This window comes from Cyprinus carpio, chromosome A13, assembly GCF_018340385.1.
Source record: "Cyprinus carpio isolate SPL01 chromosome A13, ASM1834038v1, whole genome shotgun sequence".
Classification (NCBI taxonomy): Eukaryota; Metazoa; Chordata; class Actinopteri; order Cypriniformes; family Cyprinidae; genus Cyprinus; species Cyprinus carpio.
Window position 1 is genome coordinate 38,738 of NC_056584.1, and position 13,117 is coordinate 51,854.

At 36.2% G+C, this 13,117-nt stretch overlaps 1 protein-coding gene across 1 annotated transcript; it reads left to right on the forward strand.

Annotated features, from left to right (window-relative positions):
* Nucleotides 1–8,271, forward strand: LOC109092137 (inhibitor of nuclear factor kappa-B kinase subunit alpha). The gene is made up of 22 exons (XM_042768314.1): nucleotides 1–301; nucleotides 532–633; nucleotides 753–847; nucleotides 1,063–1,180; nucleotides 1,319–1,388; nucleotides 1,477–1,565; nucleotides 1,644–1,733; nucleotides 2,297–2,421; nucleotides 2,536–2,643; nucleotides 2,749–2,884; nucleotides 3,003–3,197; nucleotides 3,300–3,402; nucleotides 3,562–3,685; nucleotides 3,773–3,924; nucleotides 4,018–4,079; nucleotides 4,861–4,970; nucleotides 5,067–5,116; nucleotides 5,280–5,388; nucleotides 5,538–5,685; nucleotides 6,830–6,957; nucleotides 7,105–7,204; nucleotides 7,294–8,271. Exons 2-22 carry the CDS (start codon nucleotides 532–534, stop codon nucleotides 7,351–7,353), a joined length of 2,274 nt encoding a protein of 757 aa, XP_042624248.1. The 5' UTR covers nucleotides 1–301; the 3' UTR covers nucleotides 7,354–8,271.
* The last annotated feature ends 4,846 nt before the right edge of the window (nucleotides 8,272–13,117 follow it).

Sequence of the window (13,117 nt, forward strand, 5' to 3'; positions counted from 1 at the left end):
GTCAGCGAGATTTAGTTGTTTTGATTTTCAGCTGCTCTCTGGTCCTCGTTTTACCGTGCCTGGTGTTATGGAAAGCTGACATTTGGGTGCTTGTAAGACTGCAGGCTAACAGTTCAACACATCGAGTTGTTTACGCGTAGCTAGTTAGCCAGTTAGCAAATCTGACATCTGACTCGTTTAAGGATGAAATGGATAGCTTTGTGTGTTTCCTATGGATTAATACGCTCGTTTGACAGATCCCACAGTTTTCCACATCAGATGTGGTCGGTTCATGCAAGTTAGAAACGCAAACTGACGCAAGGTAAGTCACTACCGGCTGACACTTTGGATTACGTTAGCTCGCCTGCTAGCTGTGTCACCATATCTAAATAAATATTATGTCAGAAATGAAAGGTTTCGCTTATGAACCATCATCTACGCTATCTACAGTATCGTAGATACTCTCTTCAAGGCCTACATCCTAATCAAGCACGAGTGGCTGTCATAGTGTTGGAAGCAGCCATTATAAATGTCTGTATTACTGCTGTGCAGATGGAGAAACCTTTCAGACACAATCAGCTCTGTGGGTCATGGCTTATGAAGGAGAGGCTGGGGACAGGAGGATTCGGACATGTCTACCTTTATCAGAATGAGGTATTGCTCTGCCACTGATGTTACTCTTAACTGCTGTTGATGTGAAAATGTTTTGTTTCCTTTGCTTAGATGTAAAGACAAAGAAAAGGTTAGTTTCTTAATACTGTAATGTCTTGCAGGAAACCTCAGAAAAAATTGCTGTGAAGCTCTGTCGCCTTGAACTTAATGCAAAAAACAAAGACAGATGGAGTCGAGAGATCCAGATTATGAAAAAGTGTGTACATTTTTTTATATACTATTCACTATATAATATATATATATATATATATATATATATATATATATATATATATATATATATATATATATATATATATATATTTCTTTTTTTTTTATTTATTTTTTTTATATATATATATTTTATGTATACATACATAATTACATTTATTTATTTTTTTATTTTTTTTTTTCATCTTTTTTTCTTGTCAGGCTGAAGCACCTTAATGTGGTGACAGCAAAGGATGTACCCGAGGAGATGATGCACATTGCCTTGAATGATTTACCGCTTTTAGCTATGGAATACTGTTCCAAGGGGGACCTTCGAAAGGTGTGTGTGTGTGTGTGTGTGTGTGTGTGTGTGTGTGTGAGACCGGGTCCTTTTCTTTGCATCATGTCTCATGTTGACATTTGCCATCTGTTGACATTTTTACTAACTCATTTCTGTTCTTTGTATTGCATCTTGTAGTTACTCAGCAAACCAGAAAATTGTTGTGGGTTAAAAGAGAGTGAGGTGTTGGCTCTACTCAATGATGTTGGTAATGTGTCTTTTCAAAACTGTTATTAGTACTTCTATTGTCGATCACTTAGGGTGGTAAATAAAACCGCATGTTTTATATTCAACAGGTTCTGGAATCCAGTACCTCCATGAGAATAAGATAATTCACCGAGATCTCAAGCCAGAGAATATTGTTCTACAAGATATCAGTGGAAAGGTATTTTCTATTCAGTAGTTTGATTCTTGTTATATAGACGTACATTTTCCAACCAAACGTTTTTTGATGTTTATGCAGCTCGTCCACAAGATAATCGACCTTGGCTACGCCAAAGACCTAGACCAGGGGAGCCTATGTACTTCATTTGTGGGGACTTTACAATATCTGGTATGTCTTTGCATTCATTAGTGAAAAGAACAGGCTATTATCACAATAAGTCAACATACACTACCATTCGAAAGTTTGGGGTCAGTTGCTGTAATCATTTACTCACCCTCCACTTGTTCTAAACCTATATGAGTTTCTTGCTTCTTTTGAACACAAATGAATATATTTTGATAAATGTTGGTAACATTAGTTGACGGTAGCCATTGGCTTCTATAGTGTTTTATTTTTCCTATAATTTGGAAGTCAGTGGCTACTGTCAACTTGAGGGTGAGTAAATGATGACATAATTTTCATTTTTGGGTGAACTATCCCTTTAAATTTAACAAACGTGACAGTAAAAGCATATGTTATGTTAAATTTTTTATAATGTATATTTGTATACGTGCTGTTCTATTGAACTTTCTATTCATGAAAGAATCCAGAATTTTTTTTTTTATTATGGTTTCTACAAAAATACTAAGCAGAACAATTTTCAGCATTGATAATAAGAAATGTTTCTTGAACACCATATCAGAATATTAGAATGATTTCTGAAGGGTCATGTGACATCTTGTTTGTTTCAGGCTCCAGAGCTGTTCGAAGGCAAGTCGTATACAGTCACTGTGGACTATTGGAGCTTTGGCACCATGATCTTTGAGTGCTGCTGTGGATTTCGGCCATTTCTTCACAATCTGCAGCCTGTGCAGTGGTACGTGTCCTGATAACCTACATATTAATTAGGTCACAGTGCTTGTATCTTACGTTCACAGGGAATACATTCAAACAGTCAAATAACAACATAATTGCTTTTTTTTGTTATTAGGACAAGCAAAGTGCGAAACAAAGGTCCTAAGGACATAATGGCTGTAGAAGACATGAATGGCGAGGTCCGCTTTTCCACCCACCTTCCATACCCAAACAATATGAGCAGGTAGCCTTAATGCAGACCAGAAAACCTTGCATTTCTTGCTCCATAATTTTTGTTATAAGTTTTTTTCTGTGTCTCTGAGTTGGCTAGTTGTTTTTGGTACTGCAGGACACTACTGGAGCCCTTGGAGGGGCTGCTACAGCTGATGCTCAAGTGGGACCCAGTACAGAGAGGAGGAGGATTGAATCCAGACACAAAACAGCCCCAGTGCTTCGCTCTACTAGATCAAATACTGAACATGAAGGTTTGGCATTGGCATTATTGCATCATTTCATTAGAATGTTACGTCTATGGGCAATCAGTTGTCTTCCGTAATAATGCAAAACAAGCAAAGATAGGCTGAAGCATGATTTCTTTTGTAGGTTGTGCACATCTTAAACATGACTACGACCCAGGTTCACTCATTTCTGCTCAGCCCAGATGAAGGGCTCCACTCTCTGCAACAGAGGATTGAGACCGAGACCAAAATTGAACTTTTGAATCAAGAGCTTCTGCAGGAAACAGGAGTTATGTTAGATCCCAGGAAACCTGCTGCACAGTGTGTGTTAGATGGAGTAGTAAGTATTTTTTGGCCTCTTAAATGTGTTCTCCTGCTCTTAAAGTACATTTTATAAATCAGCATCAATTTATTATTTACCCTTTTTTTTTTTAATTATCAGAGAGGATGGGACAGCTACATTGTATATCTGTTTGACAAGAGTTTGACCAAGTACTCAGGACCTCTTACAGCTAGAACACTTCCTGAGAGTGTGAACTTTATCGGTAAGAATTGAATGATTAATGTGCCATTCCTATGGATAGTTTGTTCAGTTAAATATGCTCAAGGGAGGTTGTACTTTTTGGATTAACATTTAGTCAGTTTTTTTCAAGTTGTTTCCCAAAGAACTTTAAAGTCTCCACCCATTTGATTTCTCTGTTTAGTGCGGGAAACCAAAACTCAGCTCCCTCTGAGTACCCTCAAAAAGGTTTGGGGTGAGGCAGTGAGCTACATTTGTGGCCTCAGAGAAGACTACAGCCGTCTCTTCCAGGGCCAACGTGCAGCCATGTACGTGCTTTATATTACCATGCTAATTAATGTATAGAACTTTTCCTGCTCAAAATTCAGTGTTTATTTCGGCTTGTGTGTCTTTAGGTTGAGCCTTCTCCGCTACAACACCAACCTTACAAGATATAAGAACATGATGTTCTCCTTTTCGCAGCAGCTCAAAGCAAAGCTTGACTTTTTTAAGAGCAGCATACAGTATGACTTGGAGAAGTACAGTGATCAGATGCAGTATGGCATATGTATGTTTTATTTTGCTTAAATTCCTTGAATAGTCAAGTATTCATTAATGCATTACTGATGAAAATCTAAAACAACTTTTTTTCTTTCTGAAGCCTCTGAAAAGATGCTGAAGGCTTGGCAGGAAAATGAAGAGAAGGCTGCTGCGTTTGTACAGGTGCTGTGGATAAATGATATACATTTGTTTTGAAACCTAACTGCTCATCCAAATGTGATGAGACATGGGGCAATTTTTGAGCAATGTTGCTGGGCAATCTTGCCATCAGTGGGCAACCGGGTGAGAAATAGGGCCCACGACCAATCCAGATAGAAATTTGTTGCTCATTCTCAATGGAAAAGTGCCCAAGCAACATTGCCCCGTGTATCATCACCTTTACTATTTGTCATGTTACAACATAGAAATGTAGTACACTATCATTATTTTTATTTTCTATGTTTTTATGCTCACCAAAGCTGTATTTATTTAATTAAACAATTATTTAAATTATTACAATTTAAAATAAATGTTTCCTATTTTTGATATAATTTAAAATGTACTTTATTCCTGTGATGGCAAATCTAAATTTTCAGCAGTCATTACTCCAGTCTTCATGATCACATGATTCTTCAGAAGTCATTCTAATATGCTTATCCTAGTGCTAAAAAGATTACTTACTATGAATTTTGTGAAAAGGTGTTTAATAATACAATATTTTGTGGAATCTTTTTTTTTTCAGGATTCTTTAAAACATTTTTTTTTTTAATAAATCTTTTGTAACATTATAAATGTCTTGATTGACACTTTGGTCAATGTAATGCATCTTTGCTGATTAAGATTTTAATTTCTTTAAAAAAAACCTTACTGACCCTCAAATTTTGAGCAGTAGTGTTTGTTAATTTATTGTCAGTGGGATGGCATTGTTTCAGCAACAACTTACAGGCTCTGTTTGATTTTAAAGGTGGCAGAGATCGGCCATCTGGATGAGGAAATAATGGCTTTGCACTCAGAAATTGTTGAGCTTCAGAGAAGTCCTTATGCTCGTCGACAAGGAGACGTCATGGAGCAACTGTAAGTCCATTCTTTCAGCGATGATATGTGAACTTTCTCAGCGTAGATGCCTCTACCATCTTAAACCTTTTATATTGAAATCATGTCTCAACACAGGCAAGAAAGAGCAATTGAACTATACAGACAACTGAAGGCAAAATGCAAAAGTAAGTGCAATCCCATCTTGCATGCTCATTAATTAATGAAATTTGCCCCATGTCCCATTCTAAGTACTTGGATTATTTATTTGTGTATGTAAAATTTCCTTACATATTCTTACTGTTATGTAAGTTACATGTGTCAGTATATAGTCTTCTTCATATCCCCTAGTGCCAGACCCCCAGCACGGCTACAGTGACAGTTCTGAGATGGTGAAGGTCATTGTACAGACTGTCCAAAATCAGGACCGGGTACTGAGGGATCTATATGCACACCTCAGGTAAAAACTTTTGAAACCATCCAATTCACATTAAAAGAGGATTGTGATGATTCAAGTTTTAAAGTTCTACCTGCGACTAGTTAATAAATTAATATTAGCATTTTATTTTATGGATGAAATCTAGAATTCCTGTTGTGTCTTATTTGCAGTAAAATCCTTCTGAGTAAGCAGAAGATCATCGACCTCTTCCCTAAAATCGAGAGGACACTGGAGAGCATTAAGGAGGCAGACAGCACTGTCATGCAGATGCAGATCAAGAGACAGAGAGAGTTCTGGCACTTACTGAAGATTGCCTGTGTGAGTCTTATGGCCAGATATGTTTATAATATCCACATAATCATGGACTTTCCATCATTATATTTTAGTGTGTATTGGGGTGGGCGTTAAGACCATTGTCTGATCATTCCATCTATTTGGAACTTGATGAACCAAAAGACCAAATGACAAACGACTGCTAAAAAGGGTCAGTTAGATTTTTTTTTAAGGATGCATTAAGTTGATCAAAAGTAACCGACTTTACATAGTTACAAAAGATTTCTACTTCAAAAATAAATGCTGTTTTTTTAACTTTATATTTATCGAAGAATCCTGAAAAAATGTATTATAGTTTCCTCAAAAATATGAAGCAGCACAGTTGATTTCAACATTAATATTAATAATAAGAAGAAATGTTTCTCGGGCACCAAATCAGCACAATAGAATTATTTCTGAAGGATCATGTGACACTGAAGACTGGAATTATAGCTGCTGAAAATTCAGCTTACTTATCACAAGAATAAATTACATTTCAAAATAAATAAAAATAGAAAGCTGTTATTTTAAACTTTCAAAATTGTTCACAATATTTCTGTTTTACTGTAGTTTTTATCAAATAAATGTGAAAAAAAAAAAGTGACGTGACATACAGCCAGGTATGGTGACCTTTACTCAGAATTCCTGCTCTGCATTTAACCCATCGAAAGTGCACACACACAGCAGTGAACACACACACACTGTGAACACACACCTGGAGCAGTGGGCAGCCATTTATTTTATGCTGCGGCGCCCGGGGAGCAGCTGGAGGTTCGGTGCCTTGCTCAAGGGCACCTCAGTTGTGGTATTGCCCGCTATATAATTGTTATCTAATTATCTAGGCTAGGAGTCAAACTCTCTAACCGTTAGGCCACGACTTTCCCAAACATTTTAAATTAACATAAAAAAAATATTTTTAAAACAATAGTTTGAAAGATAGTGTAAAATTATTCAGAACAAATAATGATACATCGGCATTACTGTAAAAAATGCTTGGAAATGAAGTAACAAGTTAAAAACTCAAAGCAAAACTAATACAATCAAATGAATATTCTGACTTTAAATTCTGATGAACTGCATTCAAAGCATTTCTAAAAAGTTTTTTTTTAACTAATTTAAGCACTGATTGTAATTGAATGTGTTTGATTAGGCACAAAACACCACACGAAGCTCTGTGAGTCAGAGTGGAGAGATGCCCTCTTCGCTGTCAACATGGAACCAGACTCAAGCCCAGTGCTCCTCTCGCCTCCCCATGTCCCTGCAAGTGCCACACGAGGGGTAAATTTCTCTTTTAAGCCTTATTGAGCGGCCTTCTGGTAGTGATACTAACAGTAACACCACCTCCTAGGTTTCAAAACACTGTGGCTGAGTTGATCAGCAAAGTAATCACGAGTGTTTGTTCTTCATACTGCTGTTTGTTTTCAGAAATTCTGTCAATCATTTACTCGAGGAGAACCAGCGCTATTTGAGTCAGCTTACCAGTTTACTGCAAGAAACCACTGAGGAGAAATCAGAGAGCGTCATGGTAAGCACTTTTTTTTAGGTTTATTATCAAATTCATAGAAATTCTGTATAGGATCATGATCATAGGATCTGCTTTTTTCTTTCACACAGGCTCAAGACTGGAGCTGGACTAAATATGAATCCCTGGTTGCTAAATCACAGCGTCTGTAGAGTGATGGTGAATTCTGTAACAGAAAGTAACAAGTCTTTCTTTTAAATACATTTATTCATCATCACTGGATCAGGGTTGTGTTGACTCGTACGAATTGTTCATCATAAAGGAACTTCTTTGTCAGTATATGAATTTATTTAAAATCACATCTTGTAGCAACTCTATATATTTTGATGATGCAGTTTCAATTGACACTGAACCAAGAACATGCAAACAAAATTCAGGCGATGTAACTCCAAAAATGTATTTATTTACGTACTTCATAGTTCTCTGTATGGGCTGATTGTACTATCATTTAAGGTGTTTGAGGTTTTTTTCCAATTAAATATGGTAATTCAGCATCTGCACTTTAAAGGCTCACTGTGAATGTTTAGAAAGGTGTGATGTCCGGCAATGAAATCCGTCTAATGCACTTCAACTTCACTTTTTGAAATATAAAGAATTCTGCGAGGCCCCCAGTACAGGTTTAAAACAGACAGATTGAAAGGCAGAACAGTGTTTGAACAGGTCCCGTGAAAATGTGTTTGGTCAGACATATACCAGCACAGCCTGTTTTAAATTTTGGATTTTGCAGTGATGGCAACAATATCTTCATATCAGGTATTAGCGGCTAAGAATGAATGTGATCATTCATCAGTGGGCAAATTCTAATAAATCGATTTCAGCTATTTAATCATGTTATTCCCTTTTTAAGTCACGTTTTTAACCATGGGTTTGTCCAGAGATGATCACCATCACACGAGAGTGCGTCACAAACTGTTGTATACGATTTTGCGTATTATTATTATTATATTTTGTTTGTTTTGTTGGATTATTACCTGAGGATGCTTCAGACATGGGTTAAAAGGATCTTATGAAAGAACACTTAGGTTTTAACGTGTTTACTGTATACATGACAAATAAAGTAATTAAAGTGATATCCATTGTTTTCTGTGTGGTGTGACAAGACTTTCTTCTAAACACAATAATCAGATGGAGGTCTTTTCTAGTAATTCATTGTAAATGTAAGACAAAGTGTTATGATGGATTAGACGAACCACAAATCAGTATGAAAATGCATGTAAAAAAATAAAAATAATAATCATCATTGCACATGGGTGTTAAAAATGACAGGTCCGTCCGTTTGTATGTATTTTATTTCTTTAAGTTCGATGCGGTGAAAAATTAAATTATTATATATAAATATGAAATGACGGTGTTAAACTTCCTACTAAACTGCAAGCTGTCGCGTTCAGTTAATCTAAACAACAGTAGTATTTAAATTGAAGTTGACTTGACGCTAACAGTTGATTAAAATGGCAGAATCTCAGAAATGTCTTGGAAAAGGTAATAAAAATCGTTATGACTTATGAGACACCAAAATGCAATTTAGAGCAGTATGTCTTTTTTTTTTTTTTAAGTTTAGTTTATTGTAGATGCCGTGACTGAGCAGGATTGTGTTGTGATTAACATCTACTCGATCATCTTAAGTGACGGCTTGAAACATGTCCAGATGTGTCTTTGTTATGTTAGCAAACGGGGAGTGTCATTGTTATTTCATTGTACACAAGAATTTGTACTCGAAAACTTGACAAGTGATATAACAGTTATGGGCCAGCAGGTGTGTTTAGTGCTGACGACAGTATGACACTGCACTTTTGTGAAATCATCACTGCATATTACCGATGATATTTTGAGTGCTGCGTCATGCGCTCCTGGAATCAGCACCGTCACAGATTGCAGTCACTGGAGACCTTCCATGTGCTTTACCGTTTTGAACAAGTGTAACTTTTAAAATATGCTTGTTTTGCCTGTGTGTGTGTGTGTGTGTGTGTGTAGAGAGAGAGAGAGAGATTATTAGTAGAGACTGATCATGTGACATCGTGTACAATGCTCTTGTCAACACTAAAAACCTGCTTATACTTGAATAGACATTGAAAAGACATTTTGGCAACATGTGCAAGTGACTCACATTATTAAACAGCAATGCCATTGCAGAAATGGTCAGATCAGGTCTAACATGTTTTTTGTTTAAATTGTGTCACAGGAAGCCCTGCTCCTGGACCTGTGCCAAAAAAACATATACAGCTTTACAGCATGAGATTCTGCCCTTTTGCCCAGTGGACAAGATTGGTGCTCAATGCCAAGGGAATTGAATGAGTATAAATGCAAATGGGAAGTGGCAAGTGAGTTATTTGAGGAGAATGAAGTTAGGTATGAAGGTTTTCTTTTGTGCTGAGGATGTCCATGACATTGCATGAATACAATCATTTTAAAAATATTTGGAAAACATTGTTTCTGCTTTGATCAGGATGCATTCAGTTGATATGGGAGTCTCCAATCACCTGCGAGTACCTGAATGAGGTCTACCCTGAGAAGAAACTGCTCCCATCTGACCCATTTGAGAGGGCCCAACAGAAAATGCTGCTGGAGCATTTCTAAAAAGTATTTCCCAAATCACTTCCACATGTATGTTTAGTCTTGCTAGATTGAATGAATTGAATGTTTTCATCAGTATGAATGGGTGTTCTTTTCAGGTGACTCCCTACTTCTATAAGACCCCTGTTAGCAAGACAAAAGGAGAAGATGTGTTAATTAAAGAGAAACTTGCCCAATTTAATGAGTTTGGTTGAAATATGGTAATATTATAATTGTGTGAAATAAAGATCCAATATTGGTTTTCTGATGATACTTTTCAGTTGAGTTCCTATATCTCTGTTTCACTTCCTGTATAAACTCCTGCTTTCTCTATGTTTGTCAGACCCTTGTCAACAAGAAGACTAAGTTTTTTGGAGGCGATTGAATAACAGTGATTGACTACATGATGTGGCCATGGTTTGAAAGGATGGAGATGATGGATCTGAATAATGTTTACAAAAATGTTTTACCCAAAAAATGAGTATTACATTTAAATTGTTTAAACTAAAGAGGTAAGACACTCAAAATCAGTTAGTGGATTACAAAAATTAAATTAAAGTAGACTCATGCAGATAACTTCTTCATACTTTCCAGCTGCTTGGATGGCACTCCTCAGCTGAAGAAGTGGACTGAACACATGTTGGAGGATCCTCCTGTAAAAGCCACAGTGTTCAGCACAGACAACTACAAAGTGTTCTACAAGTCCTACATGGAAGGAACCCCCGATTATGATTATGGTTTATAGGGTAAATCATTGTTCTCTGGTAAAACAAACCTCTGTTGCCTGTCTGTTTTAACAGATATCATTTCAGATGGTATGTTAATATCCATCCATCTTTTATACTGTGATCCTGATTCATATGAAAAGAGAATTTCATGCCTGGTACATCATTCTTTATGTCCCTTTGACTTGTGGTGTGGATATCAAAAACAAAAATCTAAACCTTTGATCTTAAACTCTTATATAACTGATAAGGTTATAGTGCTTGGGTGAATTATTTTTTTTTTTTATCAAATGAATTATATGCAAAAATAAATAAATAATGAAATTAATTAATAAGACACTTTGGATAAAAGCATCTGCTAAATGTAAATGTAATGTAAATGAAACAAAATTCAATAGATGAAATATTTTACAAATTATATATTATCTTATTTTTGACTATTCCAATTTCAGACCAGCTTCATTCGTTGATGGCCTGTAAGGAGTTTTCCAGTGTAACTGCTGTATTTATTATACTGGAATATAAATACACTATGCCAACTGCAGGTGCTGTGCCCTTGCTCAAGGGTTAACAAGGTTCTAGTTATCTCAGTCACACCTCAATGGAATTTAACCTGCAGTGTTTGCATTAATGGCCCTAATGACCCTAATGCATTAGGTGCCCACCACTTCTTATCTTCATATACACCAAGTCCTCAGAATTATATGTGATCAATAATCTTACCAGAAGCAGGTGCCACTGAGGTTTAACAGACATGCAGAAACGATATAATCTGTCTACCTTACCAGACTAGAAGCAAATAACATAAAATAACTCACCCTGGAGTTGTTCTAAACCTATGTGAGTTTCTTTCTTCTGTTAAAACAGAAGGTGATATTTTGAAGAATGTATGTAACCAAACCGACTTCCATAGTATAAAAAAATGATGGTCAATGGCTACCATCAACTATTTGGTCACTAACATTCTTTAAAATATTTTCTTCTGTGTTCAAAAGAAGAAAGAACCTAAACATCTGAGTTTTTCTTTCTGCAGTAGTCAAAGTTGCTTATAAAATCCAGTAAAGGGGTTAAGCGTGACTTTGCACAACAGAAGCTTTGTCAATGTCATAACCTGTGACCAAGTGACCCCCCTTTTCTTCTCCAGAAAGGTCTACATACTGACAAATTGGCAAGCTGACTCATTCTGCAGCTGTGGAACTGCAAAAGCAACCTTTGCATGACTTTGCAAGACGCCCACACTACAGAAACATAAACGGTGGCATTATGGTGAGATGGGTGATTCTGAAGCTGTTGTACTGCGAAATCATTGAATCCGTCCTCTGCACTTCAGTAACTGTCTGGTTCAGCTCAGCTTCTAAATCTGACCTCAGAAGACTACAGAGGGTAGTCCGGACTGCGGAGAGAATCATCGGTACAACCCTCCCTTCTATTCAAGAACTGTACTTATCCAGAGTGAGCAAAAGGGCTGGCAAAATCACTCTGGACCCCTCACATCCAGCACACTCCCTGTTTGAACTGTTGCCATCTGGTCAACGCTACAGAGCTCTGAGCACCAGAACGGCCAGACACAGGAACAGTTTCTTCCCCCAGGCAATCCATCTAATGAACACTTGACAATAACTGTGGAACACATTACACTATTTATATTTACAGACACATATACTTATTATCTAACACACATACTTAGTGTACACTTAAATTATTATTTTTTTGCACATAATATACCTGTACATACATAACTGCTCGTAATATATCTGCCATACAATTGTCAATTTGTATATTGTCATTCCTTACCTACTGATTTGTATTTTTTGTATTTTTTTATTCTTTTTATTGTGTGTTTTTTGTTTCTGTCATTCTCTTGCACTGCGGAGCTTCTGCTTCTGTCACGAAAACAAATTCCTCGTATGTGTAAACATACCTGGCAATAAAGCTCATTCTGATTCTGATTCTGATTCTGATGAAGATAACTGGTACTAAATATGATTATATTTTTGTGTTTTTATTTATTATTATGTTTTTGTTTATTTTTTATACAGATAAGATGAAATGTCATTACACAATCCAGAAATAAGCTGTCAACTCTTAGGTCTGCAATAAGATAGCAGCTATTGTAAATATAGTCATGGCTACTGGTGCTGTTGGGCAAGATTTCTAAAACAGAAACTGAGGACATTTCCTACTTCAGTAGTCTATTATATATTGAAAGATTACTTATTATCTATTAATTCTTTTCTAAATGTATTTAATGTTTTCATTCCACAAACAGTAACAACTTTAATTCACTTTTCAAATTTTATTTTATGGTTGCTTTTAAGGCTATGTTGGTCGTTTTTTTCTTCAGTGTATTTGCGAGGTGTTTTAACTGCGACTCTTAATAAATATTAACATTAACTGTATAATAAATATTAAAAGTATTAAGAACACAAACTTTGTTTAAATCGTTATTTTATTAAGCAGATTCGTTTAGTTGTATCCTTCCGCTAGAAGATAAAGTCCCTGGCAGTTCATTGCAAACAACCAAAAGAGTCGCAACATACAGTAGATGTACGTTTGGTCTGTTCATTGTTGATTCTACACGAAACATGTACGGCAAAATCAGAGAAATGTTCAGTAAATCAGCACATCAGCAGAATTCCGA